Source organism: Numida meleagris, chromosome 5, assembly GCF_002078875.1.
Source record: "Numida meleagris isolate 19003 breed g44 Domestic line chromosome 5, NumMel1.0, whole genome shotgun sequence".
Classification (NCBI taxonomy): Eukaryota; Metazoa; Chordata; class Aves; order Galliformes; family Numididae; genus Numida; species Numida meleagris.
Window position 1 is genome coordinate 52,925,271 of NC_034413.1, and position 24,620 is coordinate 52,949,890.

At 40.0% G+C, this 24,620-nt stretch overlaps 3 protein-coding genes across 3 annotated transcripts in view; 1 reads left to right on the plus strand and 2 right to left on the minus strand.

Annotated features, from left to right (window-relative positions):
• LOC110400226 (retinol dehydrogenase 7-like) lies at positions 1 to 10,022 on the minus strand (the record flags this gene model as incomplete). The annotated part of the gene is made up of 5 exons (XM_021399938.1): positions 1 to 452; positions 1,293 to 1,453; positions 3,666 to 3,924; positions 5,478 to 5,808; positions 9,948 to 10,022. Coding segments are annotated over 5 exons (1,077 nt in total), but the record flags the coding sequence as incomplete, so codon positions are not given.
• Positions 9,748 to 24,620, minus strand: part of LOC110399582 (dehydrogenase/reductase SDR family member 9-like) — a 27,853-nt gene continuing 12,980 nt past the window's right edge. Inside the window, exons 2-6 of the mRNA XM_021398536.1 lie at positions 15,745 to 16,092; positions 14,525 to 14,783; positions 13,312 to 13,475; positions 12,272 to 12,494; positions 9,748 to 10,101 (exon numbers count right to left, since the gene is read on the minus strand). Of these exons, the coding sequence (XP_021254211.1) occupies positions 10,023 to 10,101; positions 12,272 to 12,494; positions 13,312 to 13,475; positions 14,525 to 14,783; positions 15,745 to 16,063 (1,044 nt within the window). The 5' untranslated portion in view covers positions 16,064 to 16,092 and the 3' untranslated portion in view covers positions 9,748 to 10,022. The remainder of the gene's footprint in view (positions 10,102 to 12,271; positions 12,495 to 13,311; positions 13,476 to 14,524; positions 14,784 to 15,744; positions 16,093 to 24,620) is intronic.
• ABCB11 (ATP binding cassette subfamily B member 11) overlaps positions 17,396 to 24,620 on the plus strand; it is a 58,383-nt gene continuing 51,158 nt past the window's right edge. The window contains exon 1 of the mRNA XM_021398521.1: positions 17,396 to 17,945. The gene's annotated coding sequence lies outside the window, so the exon portion shown is untranslated. The remainder of the gene's footprint in view (positions 17,946 to 24,620) is intronic.

Here is a 24,620-nt window from a genome sequence, read left to right on the forward strand (position 1 = left end):
ATATTACAGATGTATTACATCTGGGCACAAAAAAGTGTTGTAGGTTCACAAGTCTTATATACAAACTCAGAAATTTCAAGTAAGTAGGAGAAAGTGTTTTCTGAAGGGAATTTAAGCAGTCTAGTAACTGTAAAGAGGAGATATCAACTGTTTTTGAGAGGATTATGAGTTATTTCCATGGAGCTGATAATGGTTATAGTACTAAATGTTGATTAGAACTTCAGGGACTGAACTCCCACTAGCTGCTGGAGCTGGAAACATCATGTAAAACAGCATGTCAGATAAACAGCTTGGGGCATAGTAGAGAAACAGCCAAAAGAACTTTGCATCCCATCCAGCTCCGTATCGTGTCCTGGGGTACTTTGCTATCAGGGCATGTTCCATGCATTTTATGACCTTAGAAATATTGGAGTTGCACAGTCTTTTCACTGATGATCTTTGAGCTTTTCTATCTACAAAGAAGAAAATAAACCTGGAAGTATTTATGCAACATTGTCTGTGAGAGGATTCTTTTCATTTACAGGTTTTCCAGCAGCTTCTGTAGATTTATAATGAGGGTTGCCTTAAACTAGCGGCTCAAGTACTGCGAGCGGTATATAGCTACAGCAGAGCAGAGACAAGCAAGTGCCGCAGAATACCAAAGAACGAGGTAAACAAAAACCTCACTGGCCCATATTGTGAGCCAGATCTTTTCTACTATAAGTGTAGCAGAACTTTTCAGCTATCATTAAGCCGTAAATGTAATGCATGATCACAGCTCTAATTCTCCTGTGCCCCCTAGATATTCTACCTCTAAGTACATAGGAATGAAGGATGGTAGGAGGCCATCACATGTCTCCGATTTCCCAGGGGAACTAATAGAACTGGCCTCATCTATCATTCATAGGACAGACAGCAATGAGTTCCTAACTAACACTTATGAAATCGTGCAAACATTCACAGAATCACAGAGTGGCTGAGACCAGAAGGGATCTACAGAGGTCATCTTGTCCAAAGCCCTCTCAAGCTGGGCTACCTAGGGCAGGTTGCCCAAAATCATGTCCAGGTGGCTTTTGAAGATCTCCAAGGAGGGAGACTCCACAAGCAATCAGGGTGACTTGTTACAGCACTCAGGAAAACTATTTCCTGATGTTTAGACAGAACCTCTTGTGTTCCAGTTTGTCCTGTCTTGGCCTGTCACTGCGCACCACTGAAGAGTCAGGCTTCCATCATCTTTGTACTCCCCCTTCAGGTATTTAGAGTCATTAATGATAACCTCCCCTGAGCCTTCATACAGCCCATTTCCTACTTACATTCAGAAAAGTATCCTTCTCCATAGGAGTCTCTGATCTCATTAGGCAGTCTGTTCCAAAGTCTTAAGAGGTCTCTTTCCATGACACCTGAATTAACTTTTGCATTAAAGAAACTGTGCTCAACAATGCTTACTTTCACTCCGAAGTGCTGAATATCTCTCCTAGAAGAACAAACAAACAAAGAAACAACAAAACAAAACAAAATAACCAGAAGGCTGTCCCTGAACACCCGATAATGGCATAGCCATTAAACATAGTAAGTTGAATACTGATTTATGTGATAGACTTTCGAGACTTTCTTGTCTTCAGATGTTAGAACAATTTTATGAGGTGTTCAAATTAGCATCACAGTGTAGTACCTATCACTGTGAAAATGCAGCAGGCAACAAACAAACAAAGCAATATCAGGTGGATTTGCAACTTTTCTGTGTGGTCTGTTCTGGACTGGTGTAAAGGATGTGATACTCACCTCTATCTGTTTTAATTATTCTTGCATCACATCAGCTTCCAGGAGAAACAGATTATTAAGGTACTTGCTAAAATGTCAAAGTGAGCAAAAATTTCCAATTGGATTAGGACTTTATTTTGCACCTTATGGTGAAATGGCTATGGTTAAATGATTAAGTGTTGGCGCGATAAAGGTCAGTGTGCTTTCTGGTAGCATTGTTCCCTCTATGAAATTTGAGTAGCAATGCAACATCCTCTGAATGAAAATGGCTACTCTTCTGTCATACAGCTTCAGAGACTTGGGCAACTGAATTCCAAAGCATGCAAAGAAGTGGACTGTGTGTACACTAACCACTAGTTTTTATTATATTGCCTTGGGAAGTATGCTTCTCTATATAAGCATTCATAATTTTTTGCCACCAGCTGTCCTAGACCTTGTGAAGACTTAGCTTGTTGATCTGCTCCTCAGCCAAGCCAAGGCAGTACCTCACAATTAGTGTCAGTGAAGGCACTATTTTCTGAAGTTATGAGTACCTTTGACGATCTGACTGCTGCTTGTAATTACCCAACTCAGATCGCTGTGGAGCATTAGAGCAAAATGAAATAGGTTGTAAACTGGTAACAGAGGAGATTAATAGTTTGGCATAAGTCCTTCATAATTCTGTTGTGACCATAGAGAGGTGTTTTATCTTGCATTGATTCTGGAGAATTTTTATGTAGGTATTTATTCGTATTGTTATTGCTTAGAAAAATGATGTGTAAGGGGTATTAATTATAAAACTTTATTAAAGGAGAGGGAAGAGTACTCTGTTACTGAACCCATGTGAAGATAAGGCTTTCTGCTCACCATTGTTCTGCAAAAATACTGGGATTAAGTTTAACGGTACCGAAGGTCTTGAACCAATAGTAGGGGAAAGGGTACTGAAATGCCAACTCTGCACGAATACATTTAGCAGTGCATGTGTTGAGACAAAAACTCATTTTCTTTAATTGCTGCATGAGCATACTTGATGAATTAATAGACTTCAGGGTGGAGAATGTAATAATGCCATGATAAGACATTAGTAGGCCAAATGCAAGGTGACTGTTTAGTTTATAGAGTTGAATGAACTCCCCAGAAAGAGAGCTGTAAAACGAAACCAGAGTAACTGTTTTTTTGAGGGGTTGGTTTCAGAACTTATTTGACAGGGACAATCCATCTGCAGAAATGGAGGAAAGGTAGAAAGCCATCAGTGGTCTCTGAGAGTGTAAAAAGGCAACTCAGGGCCTTCAGGGTGGGACCAGCAGGAAAGGATATACATTGAAGACTTCAAGGTCTGAGAATCAGACCCCTGCTGTGAAGCTGAATGTCTTCTCCAAGGCACCTGGCCTTGCTGGATGAGATACATCTAGCACACCTGTGCTTCGATTGTGGCCTCTGAAGAACCTGCAGAAGGGCCTCAGCAGCTTGTTAATTTCCATATTATCAAAAGGGAATTCAGACGGGCTCCAGCTGGAAGTACATGCACATATACTTTTGTAATCCTTATGGGGCCAATGCAATGTGTCTAATGTCCTCATTCTTTATGTGCCTATGTCTGGTAATTTAGTACATAACCAAACAGCATGTGGACCCTATATCCAATGTGTCCAGGAACTTCTAAGTGTCTGACCTGGCCAGGCTATACTGTTGATTTCCTTGATGTATGCAGTGGATTCATGTGTTCTGTATCTGCGTGCCAACGATAGACAACTGTTTCCCAGTGCAGTTTCCTGGTGACTTTGTTCATAGCACTGGAGAATGAAACCCAAAACAACTGACCATCACCCTTTTCATTTCCTTTTGCTCCTTAGGCAAGATTAACAGAAACAAAATGGAAGAGGCAAGCATACAGGCACCCTTCCCTCTGTGTATTTTGAATCATGCATGTATTTCTAACTACTCACCGTAAGATGTCAGAAAAAGATTCCATGCCCCATTTGGACAAGTTGTAGCCACTCCCTACAAATGCCATGAAGCCGTTAGCATTGATTAGATTGACTACTCTTCCCTCAGCTTTTTTCAGAAGTGGTAGAAGTTTGAGCGTGATTTCAATCAATCCCAGTAGATTAACATCCAGCACTGAGTGGAAGTCATCAATCCTCAGCCAGTCTGTGGGTGCTGCAGGTGTTGTTCCTTCAGCAGTGTTCACCAAGCCAAAAAGCCCTAGGAAGATTCCAGAATCATTTATTTCTGTATGTGGCAATATCTTACCAAAGCATTTCGTATGTAGCACTGGGAGCCAAACACACTTGGCAAAAGCTTCAGCAGGATGAAGTCTAGGGCCTGCTTGTAGGTGTCTAGTCTGTACACCTGTGCTGAAGATCCTAGGCAATTATTCTAAAAGAAGATAGGAAAATTATTTCAGTTGGAGAAATGGTTACCTACTCAGGTATGTGCGTTCCTAATATGCACTTATCTTCTTGTGAAAACTAAACAGTCTACGTAAAAGCGGAAAGGTTGATTTTCCTGAGTTGGGGTCTAAAGGTCTAAACTAAACATAAAGAATTAGTCAATGCTTCTAAAAATATTAGCTTAACCCTGTGTATTGATAATACTGCTTTACTACCTTATAAATTACTTGAAGAGCTTTAGATAAATAGTGACGCTTCTGGAAGGACAGCCTGTGCCTGGAGGGAGAGGCCGAAGGTTCAGCACTGCTTCTGTATAGAGTTTCTCAGAAGGAGGTGACAGCAGTGGTTACCCTTACCAGGTACATGCAACTTTCTACAGCCTGGAGGCAGAGGCCTGCGCAGGATCAGCCTCTCTGAGAAGGTAAGCTCTAATAATTATTTTGTCTTTGCTCTCATTCTTTGCATTCAAGGATGGTCTGAAACTTTGCATAATGAGAGAAGAAAGTCTCCTCGAGGTAGAAGATACTGTATTTTGCTGTTCTAGCTACAAAATTAATTAATGTCTACTGAATATTTGATACAACTGTGTAGTACAGCTGGTAGTTGCAGTGCCTTGATCCCATTTGGCTGCCACTAACAATGCCCAGTCTGAATGGTTGGCATCAAGAAAGAAACATGTATATTGTCACAGGTCAATAAATTTAATACAAGTCTTTAATAACCCGGTGCTAAAAACAACACTTAAGCCATGCCTTTTTAATTCAACTTATAGGTATCCAAGGACAAACTCTTCTTCTTTGTTCTAGACAAGTGCTTGGAGTTGTATAAGTGGTATTAAGTGCTCAGATTGGTATTAAGAGCTATCTATGTAACAACTCTAAGAAAACTGGCTGAAAAGGCAAGAATTTAGATGTTATAGTCATTGCAATTGTTAAGGGGTGCATTACAAAAATCAGACTCATTCAGCCATGCAGAAACACTCTTCTGGTTACTGTAGTAGCCCTGCACCAGCCATTTTTAATTGCCTAGGCTGGCTTTATTGACAAGAAAGGTTGTTCTGGTACTGGTAAGCACACTCCCCCTGCTGAGACTCTTCAACTGCACCAAAAAGAGTCTGAAAAACACATCAGGGAATAGTCTGTTTTGAACAACTGAATTTCTAGGCACCCTGCTGGCAAAATTGCCCAAAAGCACTGCTGGAGAAATTCTTTCTGAACTGAGAAGTAGCAGAACTGAAGAGTGAATGTGTTTCATCAGTAAGAGGGAAAAACTAATCTGCAGATAGCAGAGAGGCTCCAGAACTCTTAGCTAGACCAGGTTTAGTTATACTGAATCATTTTTCTGGGAGCTGACCTTTCCACTTACCCTTGCCTGCTGTTTCCTCTGCCACAAATACCACAGCCCTGGAGATGCTGCTGGAGTCAGCCAAGTCCAGATTCACTGTCTTCAGGGAGAGTGAGGAGCAGGACTGTAGTTCTTGGCCTTCTTGTTCAGTGACACATGCAGCAATGACACAAAATCCCTTTTTGTCAAGCCACTTGGCCAGTGCATTTCCAAGTCTGGTGTCACAGCCTGTTATGAAGACATACTTTCCACTCAGATTTCTAACTCTCTGACGGTCTCTGATGAGCCAGTAAATGATGAGAGAAAGTATGGAAGCCAGAATTGCTATGTGCAGTGAGTCTGAAAATGAGAGCTATTAGGGAATGTGTTAGTGGTCTGGAAATGTAATGAAGTAAACATGCTTGGCCAATCCCCCAACTTCCTTAGTCTCAGTTCCTATAAGGGGCTTTGTTTCTGATTGCACTCCATCCAGCTCACTTTAAGTTGAAGGAGAGCATGGGTAGAGCTTTGGCACAATGTGATTGTGATCCATAACTAATGCATGACTTGGCAAAACCTTCTCCTGACCTCCTTTTCAACAGTTTTCCACTGTTTTCAAGTTTTACTTGCCTATCTTACTAGGCAGCCCCGTCTTCTCAGGATATTTCAGATTGAAAGGAGTGACTGCATGATTTCTCACAGTAGCGTCTGTTAGTAACTTTTTGTTTGGGGTGGAAACTGACAATTATTTGTGCTAATACTGGAAAGAGAGGGATTCTTCTGGGAAGAAGGGTAATTCTCTTTGACTGTCTGTATGATGCCACCCAGTCTGCTCTTCTAAAATATAGCACGGAAGCAGAGAGAGGTCAGGAATGACCAGAGAAGTCTAAGCTGTAGTGATGGGTCTGCTGACTAATTTGTTCCATGATTTGTGCTGCATCAGAGTAAGCCACTTGCTCTCCACCCCTTAGACAAGAGAGACCTTATGACAATGCTGAGCTTTCTGTCTCCTTCCTCATTGCCTGTCTAACACTGATACAGAGTAAGGTAAGATAAATTACATGGGAACTTTGTTTGCATCAATAAATGGGGGTGTTCACGGAGATGGGCAGCCCTCAAAAAAGCACCGAAGGAATACAGTTACCTAACACAGCGGTGAGGATACTGTTTATTTATTACAAACATTTTTAATAAGTGTAGCATTCAGTTCTCAACATCTAAAAGTCTTCAGAGTTGGTTACTGTCTTTGTATTTCTGCTTTGTGCAATAAAGTATTTAGTTAAACTCATATTTATGGGAAAGCTGGTCAGCATTTTCTGGATGTCTTGCTAAAGAGAAACTTTTTTACAAGTGCTGAACAGTCACTTAGGCTCTAGCTGTCTGCATATGTGTCCAGGTGCAGGCAAGTGATAATATTCAAAGAATGAACGTGTGATTGTATTCAAATAATTAATGGATATGTTAAAATGAAGGAATTGATGAGTATTTTTAAATCCTGGAAGTACTTGAAGAGAAAGCAGGTCTTTTTTTTTTTTTTTTTTTAATGTTCTGTAACTCACTGCTGTCTGAAGTTAAGAGTTTGACTGATTTTTGTGTGAAATCCATGCTGCCTTAAAACATTAATGGTAAAGGAAGACCTGGTTGCTAGAGTAGTGTTCTTGTTCCTACTGAGTTAGTGGAGTGATTTGGATTTATTTTAATCAAGTCATCATCTAATCAAGTAGGAGTGGACAAAGTCTCAGAACCTGATAGTGAGTGAATATTGGACTTATTTAATAATGGCGTCACATAGCTGATACATGATGAGTAACACCATTCCACTTAATGATATTACTTTAAATAGTTGGATGCTTCTCTAGACATGGATTAGGACCTCTGAGCTATGGGTTTACTCTCTCTGACATGAAAATGTTAAGCAAATATATACAGATAAGAGTTTGCTCCTTCTTCCACTGCAGTCTACAGGAAGGCTCCTACTGAAGCGTTTGGGTGTTAAACTGGTCTCTGGGCTGCAGTGGTTATTTTAGCAGCCCATCTCCCTCTAGTGTCAATGCCAACAGAACTGGCCCTCTAATTCCGGTACTTCTCCTGGATACTTGTGGTTTTTTTTGCTGTGGATGTCTGTAAAATCTGACAAAGACTGCATAGCTCCTGAATGTGTGCACTTTGGAATCATCTTCATAATGTTTCACTGAGTTGGTGACATTTATTTTGTGAGAGGACTTAAAATGTGCTCTGACAAAGCACCACTGAAAAAAAGAGCTCAGGCTAATTCAAAATCAGTGCTGTAAAATGAAGTCTGGAAACCAGATGTAGCAGCATCTCATCAGAGATGCACCCAATCCATTTGCAATGATGTGCCAGGCAATGACTGCTGGATTAGAATGGGAGCTGGACTAGAAAGAGAGAAGCTGCTACCAGCAGACTCTTGTAACCCCAAGTCAATAAATCAAACAGCTACCCAGCATGCTAGCACTGTGATACATCATTTTAGGACTTAATTAATCTTTTTTCCCCATACCAAATATAATGAGCTAATTAGAAACTTAAGGAAAATATTAATTTAATTGGAAACAGGAGCTGTAAATCACATCTTCCTTGGCTGTGCTGCAAATGGGAAATGGTGGGCCAAAGGGCTTGCACTGCCGGAAAGCATGTACAGTTTGCAAGAGTCTCTGCGGAGGCATCTGGCCAGGCTGCACTCTTGGCTGCACATTGACTCCTTTGAGAGAAATGCCTGGGACTGCTTTGGGTAGCATCAGCCCCTGAGTTTTGCTAGCAGTAGCTGGCAGAGAAGAGCTGTAAGGCTGAGACAACAGTGCTGCGTGTGGATCCCCATGGCTCATCCTCCCCATCAGTGCTGGGCCGTGTGCACATCTGTACCAGGTGGTTCCCCACAGCATGTGGACAACTGCTGCTGAGTACCACGATGGGCTCCTCTCTGCTAGAAACTTTTGCTGGAATTTATTCTACTAGATGACGTCATATCTGCTAAAAGGAGTCTGAGGTCAGAATCAGAGGAAATAATTTCAGTTAAAATTTTCTTCAGAGAAAATTGTTTCTGTGAACGTGCAACGTTGCATGAAATAGTTCTTGTCTGATAATTGTGGAGCACTAAAAAGCTGCTTCTTTGCCAGCAGCACATCAATATTGAAGTAGCTCTTGTAGTGGCAAAGAGTGTGCTTCTAGGGAAAATGTCAGCATGATATTTCGAGAGTTTTGACGTATTTCCAGAAATATTGAATTTTGATTACCAGCATAGCCAGTAAATAGCTAAAGGCAAGTTCTACCTTCCATTAAAATGCTGATATTTGCCTGGCAAATTGAGAACTTTTGGGATAGAGCTTGGCTCTTTGTGCACACACAAGTGCCATTATAAAAGCAATTGGTTTTAAAGAAAAGCAATGTGACTACGCTGAGAGCACTTTAAGGTCCTCAGATAACTGCAAATGGCAGCATCCCTCTGCTTCTCTGCAGAGGGAAAGCTGAAGCACTCTGCTTCAGGCAGTGTGCCTGTTCTGCTCCCACAGCAGGCAATGCTGACAGTTGTGCCAGAGAACCTCAGGCTGGAGAAAGTTTAGGGTCTGGATACACTTTGGATTCCCTCCTCCAGCTCTGCACTCACAGTGCAAACCCTGCAGAAGTCAGTGCCCTGTGATGGGGTGCCCTGGCCTACCGTGCATGCTGAGGAAGAGCTGGTGGAGGAAGTGCAGGGCCTCTGTTCTTCAGGAGCAGCCCTCATGGAACACTTGGGAAGGTTCAGCTGTCAGGAAGTGCCCTGGCAGGCTGCCCGACAGCTTTCCAGTTCAGTACAAACTTTAATAATCAGTCACATTGCCAGTGCTACAAACTGCCTGGTTTTCAATTAACAAACCGAGCATGCATTCAGGCACAAATGCATCACACCTCCCACTCTTACATGAGCTATTCCTGCGTGTGCAGGGCTTTGCACTTGCGTTTCCTGGGAAAGGGCTGCTTTCCTACTGGCTGTGTAAAGAGGACAGTGACAGTTCGGAGGTCAGCAGATAGCTTAAGATCTTCCTTAGTCTGCCATCTTAAAAGAAATACATATCCAAACTCTCCTGAGTGTTTTGCAGGGAGGTGAAGTCAGTCTGGTTAAATGAGGCCTGATTTCTCAGCCTGAGTGTATCTTTGCTTGTAGTGCTGGCAGTTCAGATTTTTTACCATGCCATTAGTAAAGAACACAGGGCAAGTAAAGCCTTCTAAACTCTTAGGCAACTGAACCAGTAGTTAATAATAAAGGAATTGAGAAACATTCCAGATGTTCTAAGGAACATTACTGAGTTTGCATTTTATTCAGACCCTGTAGGTGCTTAGATAAGCAACAATTGGTTAAAATCCTTACTGGAAAGCAAGAGACTGCTTGTTCTCTCATCCATGCACTCAAAAACAAGTGCTTAATTTGTCCTCTTAAACATTCTGCAAATGCATATAATGAGTCATGCACGCTGTAATGTTAGACACAAGTTCTGCTCTTGTGCTGGTACTCACATTCTGGGGAGACATCTGCAAGCTCACCGCGTACCTCCAGGTGCTCATGAGTGGCCTTCGCCAGTCATTGCGGTGTCAGAACGTAGAAACTGCTCGAGACAAACTCATCAGCTTGTGCACCAACGCTTGCATGATGATAGTTTTCAGAAAAAACCTGTAAAATTATGTGTGATGGTTTTATATTGGCTGACAAGTGCAGTCCTTCTCTTCGCTATTGATAATGACTTGTGCTGTGGTGCTTCTGTCTTAGGGAATTAGCTGGTATTAATCCTCCACCTAAGCTCCATTGCAGCCTATCCTACCTTTGCTACATAAGCTTTGCTGGCTATATATAGTCATCTGTAGAGCCTAGGGCACTGCTAAGACTCATTAGGGAGTACTAACCTACTCTGTGGGGAAGGACCAAGCTGTGCATTGTGTTGAAACAAGCAGGAGTCTTTCCACTGATTTAATTGGGCTTGTTACAGACCTCTCTTTTTACTCCTGTTCATGAATGAGCTGTTATCGACAGGACTTGGTCTTTTCAGGACAAAGATTGAGGAAAATACAACCTTGTGTTTGACAACTCTCAGGGACAAAATTACTCATTGTAGTGAAAGGGCAGTTTTATGGTATTTGAAACAAATCAGTTGTCTGGGTAACTAAGCAATGTTTTTCAAATAAAAGTTCAAATTCTACAAGCTCTGCTCTACAGTTTTCATGAAAAAAGCCTCTAATGTATGACTACTGGGACTGCTAATATATGACTGGCCCAAAGTCTGCTGGTTGCTTATGATCCCTCTGCTCTTTGAATGTGTAAGCAGTTCCTGTCCCCCACTCTTCATGCATACAAGTAAATGGAGTGTCTGATTGCAGGAGTGAACATACCACCAGAATGTGGCCCTTTATACAAAGAAAAGCATCTTGGTAGTACATTAAGTAATTGATATTTTTCCTGCATTCCTAATGTAAATAATATATTTACAGCTGGTGTGCTTTGCCCCAAATTCTTTTTGAACTTTAAATGTTAACCACTGTGGTGCTGTAGTCTTGCAGCAGCTGATAGTAGAGCTGTGGTCTGACAAGGGCTGACATAAGTCAGCAGAACTTAAGTCTCTAAACCTGATACAGATCAAAGCAGCCTCAGCCATTTTATACTTTGTTTCCCTATTGAATTTCGATTGTGTAATCTTGATGGAAAAAAAATACTCCTGGAGAGAGAAAGAGACTGGTGAGAATGACACCAAGCTCTCTGCTAAGTTCAGAGGCTGACATTTGCATTATGAGGGCGTGATGCTGCCTGTTCTGCAGGAGCCAAGAATTTCAGTCACAGGGACACACTAAGCTCTACCTGGAAACCTAACATCTCGTGTGGACTGGGGCAGGTGAGCCACTAGCTCACCAGACAGCTATAGCAGCTCTGGCTTATGTTGATTTTCTATTACTTTTCTTGATAGAAAAACATTTAATTTGCCTCAGTAGGAATAATTAGTTCAGGGCTATTTACCTCAAATCTGCTCTGGAAAGAATGACTTTTTCAGATAACAATTATAAATTAAATGACCACACTGGAGCCTAAGTATAAGCTGCACTGAGAAAAATAGAAAAGTATTTTGCAGGCTTCAAAGAATCTAAATTGAAAACCAGCAATGTTTGGATAGCCACTGGGTAACTTGCTCTTTAGCGTGGTGATGTTAATGCAAATTCATCAGCTTGGGGAAAACATTTGTTTTTGTCACTGGCCAGTTTCCATGACAGTGGGAAACAACTCCTGAGCAATGTGCAGCTGCAGACTTGAGGTTGGATCTCTGCACTCTGTGGTAACTATGTTGTGATGAATCGCAGCAGTGCTGGATCATAGCAGGCACTTGTGTCAGGAGCTGAACAAGAGAAGAGCTGCTTTGCACCTCACAAAACACAGGACTATTATTTTTATGCCAAAATAGACAACCTTCCAGATTGAAGTCTGAATTTAAAAAAAAAAAACCTCAACAAAACACGTAGATCTTAGTTACCTAAATTGCAGGTATTGAATCCCTGTAGTCAGATCTATGCTCTACTTTTGTAGCAGTGGGTCCTTTTACAATACAGCGTAGACCTGGACTTTAGAGATCCATAGGATTTAGCATGCTGCACTTCAAAAATGGGGAAAAAAAAAGGGTGTTTTTTATTTATTTGTTTGTTTTGTTTTTAATAGTAGCAAATATTGGAGAAATAGCTATATTTCTTACATTTATAGGACATGAGGGTGCATTTCAGGTATGGTTTGTAGCATGTTAATATAAATGACAGATCTTACGGAATCAGCATTGTATGCAATGGGGAATATATTGACAGAGAATTACTTTCTATGGGAAAATGCAGGCTTTTCTCTGTTTCTCAGAAGTAAGAAATCTTGCACATCTGCTGGCATTCTTGAAAGAGGAGTCCAAAACCACTTGGCATCCTGGCCAACGACATAATGGGCACATGGATGGAGGCTTGTTAGAGCATGCTCCATGCACTCAACAACCAGTGAAATGTCTGTGTTAAGACAGGCCTTGGAGAGCTTTTCTTTCTTTGCTGCATCTGTAAAACTCAAACAAAAGATTATTCAGTGACAGCCAGGAAAAGTGACTTTTAACTCTATATCCCACACTGATTTGTGAAATTTCATTCACCGTAATTTCTGAAGACCAACCATCCATAATGACCCTGTGATACAGTTTACCCCAAGAGCAGCCTAGTTACTCTTCACTGTGAAAAATCAAAAGGCAAAATTGGGTCTGTATTCCCCAAGTAACTGGCAATGACACTACCTCAGAATAAACCTAACTGTGTAAGAGGCAAATGGAAATAGAAATGCTGTGGTTGTGAGTTTCTTGTAGTAAGGTAATTGCTTTGCAGAAAGCTGTGAAACAATTGTAAGAAGGAAACTTGAGGTACAAAAGTCCCAAAGATCAAAAGACAGGCAGCTTCTGTTCAAGGTGTTAGCAGGCTTCAGGAACTGTCTGTGAGACAATTTCTGCATGGTATCACCACCACTGGGGATAGAAGAAGTAAAGGGAAGTTACCCCTATTTGATTACTAAATAAATAACAGTGACAGAAAAACATTGTGAGCACATTAGTTACATCATTAGATGAATGTTTTTCTACCTCAGAGTTTGCTCAAAAGCTACATGCCAACACAAATAATTAATCTTTAACTGAGATCTGAATAAAGTTTCACTGCACAAGTTTTTGTGTGAATAGCCATATTGTGATGTAGATGCATTTGAAGAATAACTTAACATGCAGTCTTTTCAAAAAGTCATAGTGATTAGAAGATATAAAGCTACTTTGAAGGCTTTCTCAGCAAGAAATGCATTGCTTCTTCTGACAAAAATGCCTGGAAATTAACTCACCTTTCTGAAAATACTCCTCTCCATATTGCTTTTTAGTGTCAGGGGGAAGCCGATTCCAAATAACCTCCTTCTCTTTCAGAATCTTTGCTGGATCAGTTAATGGTGTTTTGAACAGTCCAGGTTGAATACAGGAAACCTTAACTCCAAAAGCTTTCATATCTCTCCTGCAAAGACAGCCCAGCAATTTAATTGCATGAGAAATTCTTATTGATATGGTGAGATTTTTTTTCTGTGTTGTTAATTCTGTCTTTACATGGCATACCAACATACAAATACTGTGCAGCAGGCACAGGTGTGAACTTTCAGCCTGTTACCCCTAAATGAGAGAGGGATGAACTATCTCAGCTGCTTCACAGAATGTGAACATGTATGAGCAGTGACTGGCATATTGTATTTCATATCCTAGTTCCCCTTCCAGTAGCTCATTACTTTTCTGCCTTGCTTGTAAGACCATCTGGCTGCCTAAATGTAAGTATCCAGTGCCATTTTACATGACTTAATGAACCCCTCTTGACCTTCATCTGATTCTCCAGACTGGTACAGATCCTTCTGGCCACATCTCATAACTGTCAGCCGTGTGTGTGTCTGGAATACCTCCTGGTATCTAAAGTGGCCATGCATGTTTAGGCACACAGATTGTTCCCTGTTTGACATGAAGAAGCCATGGCAGACCCACAATTAGTTTGCTGTGGTCTCTCTAATGATCAGTATAATTAAGAGAAGATACTTTGGAGAACAAAGCTTAAACAAAAGTTAATATCATGCAATAACTCACTGTACGTGCATTTTTTTTCTGGATGGGTTGCTGCTAGCAAATTCCAGGTACACTTTGAAATAGGAAATTAGATTGATACTGCAGAGACATCTCAATTGCCTTGAGTAGACTCTCCTCTGCAATAGGGCCCCTGCGAGTAACTAAATTACTGAGATAAGTTACTTTATGAATATACAAAAGTACCAACTACATCACAATATTACTTTAGGACTCCTTACGTGCCCAACAGGATTTGTATCTTAGATTTCAAAAGTGACATAATCTATGCTGAAAAAAAGGCACTTTGAAGAAGAACTTATCCCAAAGTGTATAATATTTTTCAGTTTTATATCAAGTGCCAGACATGTAAATCAGCTTCTGTACTGCATGTGCAGGTTTTCAGTCATCTGTTAGCCTTAGAAAATAAGAAGTGGTCTTTTCTCACAGTGAATGTTATACCTTAAGCTGTCATTAAATCCTTCTACCCCAAACTTTGAAGGACAATAGCCTCCACCACAGAATGCTAGGCGACCTCCAACACTGGATACATTTACTATCCTCCCCTTTGCTTGTTTTATCAAGGGAAGCACATTTATTGTCACATTTATGAGCCCAATTAAATTAACTTCAATTGGCTCTCTAAAGTGCTCAATATCCAACCAGTCTGTAGGAGCGGATGGCCCTGTAATTCCAGCATTATTAACAAGTCCCCAGAGACCTGCAGGGGAAAAAAAAGAAGAACGTTAAGAAGCAATTTTTCACCTAATGATGTAGATTAATTAAACTGGGCGTGACTTTGCAGGGGCAGTGATGGAGCAAAATGACAATGAATCTATTCTGACGACTAATCATTTTTCATGGGCGAAAAAATTTCTTTTGGCTGGAAACCAGGCACAGTTTTGAGTAAAAGCAATTCAAACAAGTTATAAGTTATTTTTCAAAGAGAGGAAAGGTCACGTGGAGGTTGGAATTTAGGATTAAGTACTATAGCATCTCATAATAGACCAGATTTAATGCTCAAAGTTAGCGGAATCCAGCACATACAATCCTATGCATTTGTAGACTTCACTGCAGTACTAGTCCAACTGAAATCAGTTAGCACCAGTAACAGGAACAGCGATTTGTCTTGAACACGTACTGTGTCAAAGACATAGGATTTTTCTATTTTTCAGGTGGCCTACAAGCAATATTTCAAAATAGTTACATTTATTCTCTAGAGTTCACTAGAACATATTTTTTGCTTTTGAGTGCTTGCAAGTCATGTGTTAAATGGATTCAAGTTTTAAATAAGCATTTGTTAAGCTTGTAAAGCAGAATTTCTTTCATTTGTGCCGTGGTAACACAGCACGGGAAGTGCTGAGCACTCATGCCTTAGCCCAGAAATGCATACTTGTGCAAGCAGTCCCAGTGAAGGCTCCAGTAACTGGATTCCTCTTCTTACAACAATGTATCAGCATGCATGACTTCTTGAAGAAACCTTCCCAATTATTTAGCTGCCACTAAATGTATGAAAGACCCCTCTCTTAAGATCATGTTTCTGGAAGGTGATAGGACAACCATACACACTCGTCAAATATTAATTAAAGTAAACTGTGAACATATCACAGTATTTTGGGGAAAACTCTACTGCAGTTCTTTAATCTAAAAATTTTGTTAAAGGCAGGTGTCCTGGCACTTGCCTTCTGACTGGACTTCAGCTTTGATCCACGCTGCTGCTTTCTTAACACTGTCTGAATCTCTCACATCCAGCATCACTGTCTGAAGCTGATTGGAAGTGGCAGCTTGTAGCTCCTTGGCTCCTGTTTCAGTTAGGCAGCTGGCAAGAACACGGAATCCCTTTTTATCCAAAGTCTTTGCTGCCATATTTCCAAATCCTGTGTCACATCCAGTGATGAATATATATTTGCCAGTGAGGTTTGCAACCTTCCCCCTGTCTCTTGCCTTCCAGTACCACCACAGAGAGCTGATGCTAAGAATGAGTAGTATGTAGAAAAACATTTTTACTGAAGTCTTCTGCACTCGTTCTCCTGAAATAAAAAAGAAAAGCTGGTCATTTTTGAGGTATAATTGGTTGTTGTTTTTTCTTTTCCTTGAGTTGGATAACTGCAGCTGTTCAGAGAAGCAGGCACAACACAGAGAAGTTGCACCTTGTGCTAGAAATAAAACTAAAAATCCTTGAGCAGAACTGAGAACTTGAGTTATATTCTAAGAGGGTTACAAAGCATAATGTGTATTAGGCGCTGCCAGGTCAGTCAGCTCCCATCAAACATATCTGGGAGAAACTCTGCTTAGAGAAGAGTAGCAAAAATGAAACATTTGTATGGAAACCTACTGAAACGTTTGCATTTAGTGTCAGTTTGCAGAAAAAGAAAGAATATGACTGGGACAGCTGATAACAAAAGGTAAAGCAAGATCAGCAGAACCCAGAACCCTTCTTTTTACTATGGATACTTCAGCAAGGTTAGGCAGGAAAAATGATTTACTTTATTTTACTAAAATCCTTGGTTGTCAGTGCCAGACTGTCAAGAAGGAGGGTAGCAAGTCTTGCCACCTTGCCTCTCTAGGAGTAAATTCCCAGCAGAATGCTGAGGGAGTGCGTGTGTGCGCGTGGTCCCTCCGCACAGGAAGGAGGATGCAGCAGTGCACCTCAGGCAGTGTGACAGCAACAGCGCTGCAAAACATGTTTTGGAAAAGCTCCCTATCTGGGGTTGTGCTCCAACTGACTTAATAGCAAAGATATAAGTAACAGCTGGTGATGGATGAAATTCCGCTTAGAGAAAGCAATTCAGTTACGTGTCTTCATAAACGCTTACGGCCTGGAAAGCAGGAGATACCTAATGCAATCTGCTAAAAATGATTTGAAATAGATGTAACAGAGTGCAGATCTTTACAAAGCTTACTTACAAACATCCATCTCTGCAGGGCAAGATGCAATGAAGTTCGCATTTACTATGGCCAAATTTTCCTCTGGCAAAAAATTTAAAAGGAAATTGCAAACATCTGTCATGTTTTTAAGCACCCTAATAGGAACAGGGACATTGATGTTATTTTCTGCAGATAGACCTGCTTTCTGCTCTGACACACGAGGTTTTTATTTTATATATTTCTTCTAAAAAATATTTTAAAATACATTTTAATAGTTTTATTTTAAAAATAATTTTAATTTATAATTCACTATTGCAAAAGCATTGAAGTTGAATACAATATCACATTATTTTCACTTGCAAGCACTGTGGCTGCTCGTGGTGCTTGCTTACACAAACAGGTATGCTGGTGCCCCGCAGCTCCTTGTGCGGGCCTGAAGTCACCCACAGTGTTGCAAAAGCTGCAGTGCACAGCTGCTGGGTTTCGTTGCTTAACTTCCTTTGCAACATCAGTCTAGCAGAAAGCCTGATGAGGTAATTAGGCAGCTGCCCTCCCTGTGTGGTATTTCACAGTTGCTTTGTTTGGACAAGGCCCGGCAGAGCGACTGGTTTTCATTCCTTTCTTTCCTCTTTACTTTTGCAGCTCCTGCGGCGGGAGCCAGCCCTGCCTGCATGGCCTCAGCCTCGCCGCGGGCACACGCGCCGCAGCTGAGCCCTGAGGCGGGAAACGGGCCGCAGCGGGGAGAACCCGAGGGCGGGAGGCAGGGCTGCGTTTACTCACGTCCTGCTTCAGCTGTACCGCTGGTGTTAACTAAAGGGAGAGTAGGTTAATATAAGCCAAGCACAGTTTGGGCCTGTGATCTGGTCAGTAAATAAAAGTAAAAGCCAATCCGGCTAGGGTGGTGGAAGACAAAGCTCAGTCAGGTGGTTTTTTTCCACAGAAACAAGCATGTCTGCTGACATGGGACAATTGGCAGTGCAGTGCAAGGCTAACTTCTGGTTCCTGTGGTTCACTGGTGGGTCGATAGGACTTCATATCAAATTAACAAAGTGCTATAGTGGCAGTGTTTTAAGAGTGCTGTGTACAGGCTGTGTTTCCAACTCCAGCTTGCAGGTGAGACTCAGAGATGCAGCGCATCTAAGATCTGCAAAGATAAGCAAAGATCTGAGTTTGTTTTAGGAGCTACAAACCAAAGGAACACAAAACCAAAAGGCTAATCAAGAAAAAATATATTTTCCTCTAATTTCCAAGAGGTACAGGGTCTGAAGCCCTGAAAACATCCCAAAAGCATCTGGGAGAGCTGAGGTGCTGAGGACAGGCAGGCCCATAGGAGATGCCATCTTGTGACAAGAACAGCTGAGGTAACTCAGGTTCTTGTAAAAGGTTTTTTGTTTTATTTTCAGCACATTGAATTGATAAAATTTACAGATTTTGTTGTTTCTCTTCTTGAAGGGTTGAACCTACCTTTGCTATTTTTATTTGCACAAAAGTTAGGAATGGCAAAAACACCAGCTGCCAAATTTTGATTGGGTCAAAGGGGCAAGTAAATGCATATCCTGATTCAAGTATATTTCAAGAACAGATGATGAGAGGCTAACTGTAGAAATAGAGTAAGTAACTAGAGGTAATTCCCTCTCTGCTTGTCTCCCAGCCTGCTTGCTGGAACAGCTCTAGACATTGTTTTGCAGTTTCAGGATACTGTATTTTTGTGACTAAGAAATAAACACTAAGTGAGGCTAAAGAGACTTAGACCATGGGAGAAATAAATGTTTCTTTCATTCTGTGTGCTAGCCTCCTGCCTGAAAGCATCCACTCCTGACAATCACCAGTAAAGCTTTTTGCTTTCAGCAAAAATGATAAAACCAAGCCATCAAAAGAGGAAGTCTTGCTTTTGTCTTAGGTGCAGAAAGCAGGTTTGTGTGTAGAATACATGTTAAAGATGTTCTTTGGAAAGGGTAGTAACTTTTTCAAAATTTATGTTGTGTTGAAATAAGTAATTTACATAAACATATCATGGCATTTACGTGTTTCCCTTTTTACTAACATAAATCTCAAGTCAGTAAGCTCCATGTAAAATCCACTCTGCTTTGTACAAAGTGAATGCTGTGTTGTGTTTGTATAATTGCTGTGTGCCAAGAAAAGAATGAAGACGCAGAATGTGAGTACTTGCCAACCTGATCAATTTTTGCTTATACTGACTGTTCCTACAGCTTCCCAAATCCTCCAGGCTTTGCCCTGATCAGAGTCTTAGAGAAGGCTGTTCTCTTCTGGCCTGATTTTGTTGTTTGTGTCTTCTAAATATCTAAATATAATATATAATATAATACATCTAAATATATATTACTGACATTTTTTTTAGATGAATTTGATAAACAGTATGTAACAACTGATGCTCCAGTAACAGATGTTAAAGACTTCTGCGTAATGCTTCAATCTGCAAACTGTATCAAAGCTGTATATTTTAACTAAAATGTCCCTTAGTTAAAAATCAGGGTACCAGAAGAAAGACTGAGAGTTCACTTTACTTCAACTTAATGGTATTTACTTCAACTTAATGTTATTTAGCTGAAAAAAATGTGGACCAAACAAGAAAAAATACCTGGAGAAATAAAGATGACAACAAATCGGTTTGCTTTGTTTTTAAAGGGTAAGAAGAAAAGAAGATAAAGCACAATGCAGTAGCAGAAGTGTACTATGATATTGAGATCTGCTTTTTACTTCTCATCATTTGAAGTGCTATCAGTGTTTGTGGCACAGTTCAGATGGGGATTATATTCAACAGAAAGCCATCTAGTGTTTGGCTTCTTGGCCCTGGGACCACTGTATGCTAGCTACAAAAGTAATTTGGCTGTGAATGCCTACCAAATAAATCAATCAAGTGTAAAGAGCTATCTGCTCCATGCTTCCTGTCCAGCAGACTAGTCCAGACTGCTTTATTTGCATATGAACCTCATCACAAAATACTGAAATGAGCTGATCATCTGAAACCTCAGCCTGTAGTGGCAGATTGAATCTATTTACCTGGTAGAAAAGCATAGTCACCTGCTACTGTGAGCATACAGTGCTAAATTTCTGACTATCTTTACAAAGCTTTGGAAGCATTTTATATTCGATTGCTGCTACTAGCTCTGTTCAATAATGCAATAAAATCAATATGTTGTCGACTACAGCTTGAAGCTGAGGAGTCCTCTGCCAAAAGAGCACTAGAACTTTCATTTCTTACAGAGAAATGATCTGCTCAGGAATAACTAAGAATCATTTTTATTCACTTGTTCCTGTGCGCTGATGGAAAATATCCTAAAAAGAGGGTAACTCTGATAGTATACTAGCATAAACATCTACTCAAAGAAGCAGCAATTATCTTACTGCACTTGGCTCAGTGAATTGCAATCTTTTTCTTCCTGCATAAAGAAGTACAAGAATATGTGAACTGTAATCAGAATGTTTCCCTTCAGCTCAGGCCAAGACTGAGGGGACTCATCCTGACGTTACTGCTTATGTTTCATGAAGTAAATATCCATTGCCTATTTTGGTCTGGTGATCTTGCATGCGTTCCCTACCAGAATACAAGAGTGGGAGCATCTGTCCTCTATTTCCTGGACTAGTCCCGTTCTCTATTGTTTTAATTCACCAGCTAATTCTTCTTTCGAGGAAACGTCTCTAGGGCTGAATCTAGCAATAGGAAGGGTTTTCCCTTCCCGGAACATCAGAAGGTGGTAAAATGCAAGAAAGATGGAGGGAATGGCAGTTTTTCCACTTGCAGTTGTAAAACAGGAAGGTGACTGTGTTACCAAAACTGAATTCTCTATGTTCTCCACCTTGCCATGCATGGGTGGATGGTTTTTCAGCATGTGTTCATTTTTTCTGGCTCATGTCATAATGGCAGGTCAGAATTTATTAATCTTCATGACTTTCTGTATTAATAAGTTGAGAAAAGTGGAAATTTAGAGTGGAGCCCTTTGGAAGAACTGAGGTAGTCTATGGTGTTAGCTCCAATCCATCACTGTCTTAATCCACTTCACTAGTAGTGTGAAACAGGCCCTTCACACACTTTCCAAATGCTTAGCTGAGCAAAGTTTTTAAGTGGAAAGACTGAAGTAATTTGTGTGTAGCTTAAATTGTGTTCTGGCTCTGTAAAGCCAAGGCTTGTCTGGAGATGCTGGACTTTACTGCATTCAAGTGTGATTTTGCTTGAGTACTTTGGAAAGGAAAATCAGTGCAACTTTCTGGCCTGTGGACACAATAGTCCTGGAGAAATTGCCAGGGGATAATGACATAAAGCAGATGTCTTCTCCACTGTATCATTTTCCTTCCATCCTATCCACTCATATGCCCTGCACTGCAAGGAATTATTTTTTTCTATGGTTCTAATATGTGGTGAACAAAATAATTAGCTCTGTGGTGCTATCTCAGATAGTGTTATTCACCAAGTTATGCTGTACACATTAGCAGAGATGTAGACTTCTTTTTGTTATGAAAATGCAAGGTGACACGAGGTTTGATAATGCTGTTGCTATGTGCATGGAGCTCATTCTAAACTAGGAAAACAGAGTTCAGGTGAGCTGTGTTTGATCCTGAAGCACTTTTATGCATGAGGGTCTGTCATGGAAAGTTTGAGAGCACAGACCTGAGGGGAAGCCAACAGTCACTAAGATTAAAGCATCACCTTTCCATCGTGTCATATCAGACGAAGATCTCTGTAATGAGAATTGATTTCAGAGAACTAAACCATGTTTGCCATTTCCCTCTAAACCCTGCAGATGTCATTAGCTGGGGCCATAGCACTGTCCTCACCAAAGTCCCTTATTGAAAAATCCACCGAGAGATCATCTCCAATGAGAATTCACTACTGCTCAGTGTTTTCCTTGCTGTAAAATATTCATCTTTTAAAGGAGGAATGGTAAAAATTTCATAGCCGTGGAACCAGGGGTGAGCTATGGGTTAGAAACCATATAGCTAATACAGTAATTCTGTACTATGCTATAGCATAAAATAATGCTGTAATAGTCTCTTCGCATACATTCGCTGTGAATATTTTTTTTTTTTGTAAGAGAACTGTCTGGTCTTTTCATGTATAATTGCTTTCCAAGAGGTCTGACTTGAAGTTGTGAGATTACATTAGTCAAATTTAAACCCTCCATTAAATGTCAATGAACTGTAACCGGTGTGACCACAAGGTTGTTGACCCAGGTGCAAATATCCAATGCTCAATTTAAAGATGGGTTAGAATAATGAAAACACGATGGGAAGTGGTTGGGTGCTTTACTGATTGAGTGGGATTCTTGCAATTTGTTCTACATGTTTTTTCACAGCCGCGGGTGAGTAACATATCTATCACATCTAATGTGTCATAGATTACCGATAAAACCTCTTGAACTGAAGGGTACCTGTATTTGTCCTTCAAAATAATCCAAGTTGAATGCTAAATTTAATCTGCACAATTAGTGTTTTTTAAATGGGACTATCTGAAGGAGAAATCATTCAAGTTTATATTTTGAAGCAGTGTGTCTTTCTGCATGTATGCTGTCATTAATATCTGAACAACCAGGATTTAAACAAGAAGGGATAGACCTTAATGTCAAATGATGATCTATTCTGCATAAAGATCTGATGTGAAACAGAGTTCAAGTGGTTTTGAAGAAGGTCTGAATATTATTTTATTCTATAGCATTCCTTGGTTTGCATTTTCAAATTATTTCTTTTTAAAATCTGGATTTTTGAGTTCCTTGAATATAATTGTTTATAAAAAATCCAGCAGTCATAACTTCACTGGCAGTAGTAAAATGCAATTTCACTTCAGTGCAGTTTTTGACATATTCTTTGATGCTAGTCTTTATTTGGCACGCTTGGGTAGATGAGATGATGTAATATTCTATTATCTCTGATTTCTGCTATCTAAATCACTCTTAATGGAGACATCAGCATCATAATTTTTCAAGGTGTTGTAAGTGGTCCCCAGATGAACTTCCAGACCCTAAGGAATGTTGTTTAATATTGCAATACAGCATGCTATTGTTCTGTATTAATTTAAGGTAATGAATCATGCCTGCTGGCCATGATGAAATATGGATAATATTTGATGTTCTGAACTTCAGAAAGGAAAAAATGTGTTTCCTTTCAGAAGTATGGGACGGTCACTTTTTTTTAAAATTGAGATATTTAGACAATTCCAGAAAGTTTAGTTCTAGCAAGTGTTCGTAACGAGAATCCCTGCTGTAGTCATTCACCTTTCCCCCCCCACTTTTCCCATTATTTAAAACTGCATCAGAATTCAGACTAAAAAAAAATAGATTGTCAGATATGTCATAATGTTAAAGTACTGCGTCAAAGCAAGCACTGAAGTGAGACTTCCCAGCATCATGCGCTTTGCCAGCATTGAAAGGACAAATTGATTTTTACAGTGTTCCATTACAAAATTTTATATGGATGTTATGATTACAAGGTCAAAGAATAAATACTTGAAAGAGGACGAGGCAGAGAATGTCTTGGCTTTGCTTAACTTTTGCCTTTTTCATCAATCTACAGTATGACATTATTATTTATCATTCTAAAGCAGGAATGCACTTTATTTATTTTATAATCCAGGTAACAATTCCAATAACGCTGACTTCAGTGTAAAATCAGCTGTTAGGTCAACTTTCTTTATACATTTCCATTACTTGTTTGCTAAACAAAGCAAAGCAGTGCTTACTAGATCTAGAAACAAATTATGGCTTCCTGTGTAAGGACAAATTGCTGATAAAATTACCATTGTGATAAACTAACTTTTGCAGAAGAAAACATGACTGTATGGTTGAAATTTCTATCTTCTGGTGCTATTAATTGAAGGAATGATGATTTAACTTTCTGAACAAAAAATCTGTGAATAATAAAAATAGTCTTTCTCACACTCATAATCTTCTTTAAAACTTTTAAATAAGTGTTTTTTGTTTGTTTTTGGAGATCTGTCTCAGACTACTTCAACTGATCAGGTACAGCAAAAGGCAGGAAGGAGAAAGTAGAACAAGTTTTGTGTTTTCACTGGGAAAGTGAATTAATATATATTTTTTTCCATTTGGGGAAAATTGTCACTCTCTTCTTCAGTGAAAGCTCAAGTGACATTAAACTCTCAGGAGTATATGCTTACTCTTTATGGGGAGCTATGTTTATTTCAATATCAACTGAATGATCTCATCTGGAAATTAATTCCTTGTTAAATCCTTTCCCGTATGCCAAATACAAATTCAGCTGGAGTGAAATGTAGATCTGGTCTCATGTGAAACATAGTGATACGTATATGAAGCCTTCCTTTCTAGTCGGAAGCAGGTTTTGCAGGTGTTTTTCTATGTCATATAAAACAGCACAAAGTGAACTTAGGAATGCACACGTGCTTGAGACTAACTAAGAAAGTAACATAGTCTTGCTTGACCCATTTACCATCTGTTTGAGAGAAATGAAAAAAAAATTATTAAGATTATGAATTACTTCGTTGTACGTGGAGATGAATTAAAAAAAAAAATCTCTTTATTTTTACTTTGTGAGTAACTATTGTAGTCCTGGTCAGATTTTTTGCTGTTACAGTGGTGATTTGGCTTTACCCTTTTCCTTAAAGAGAGAATTTGGTTCACAAACTGGAGCATCACGTAGTGCGAGGGGATCAGCTTTTACTGACACCAATCAACAAATGTGGATCAACAAATTCTGCTCAGCA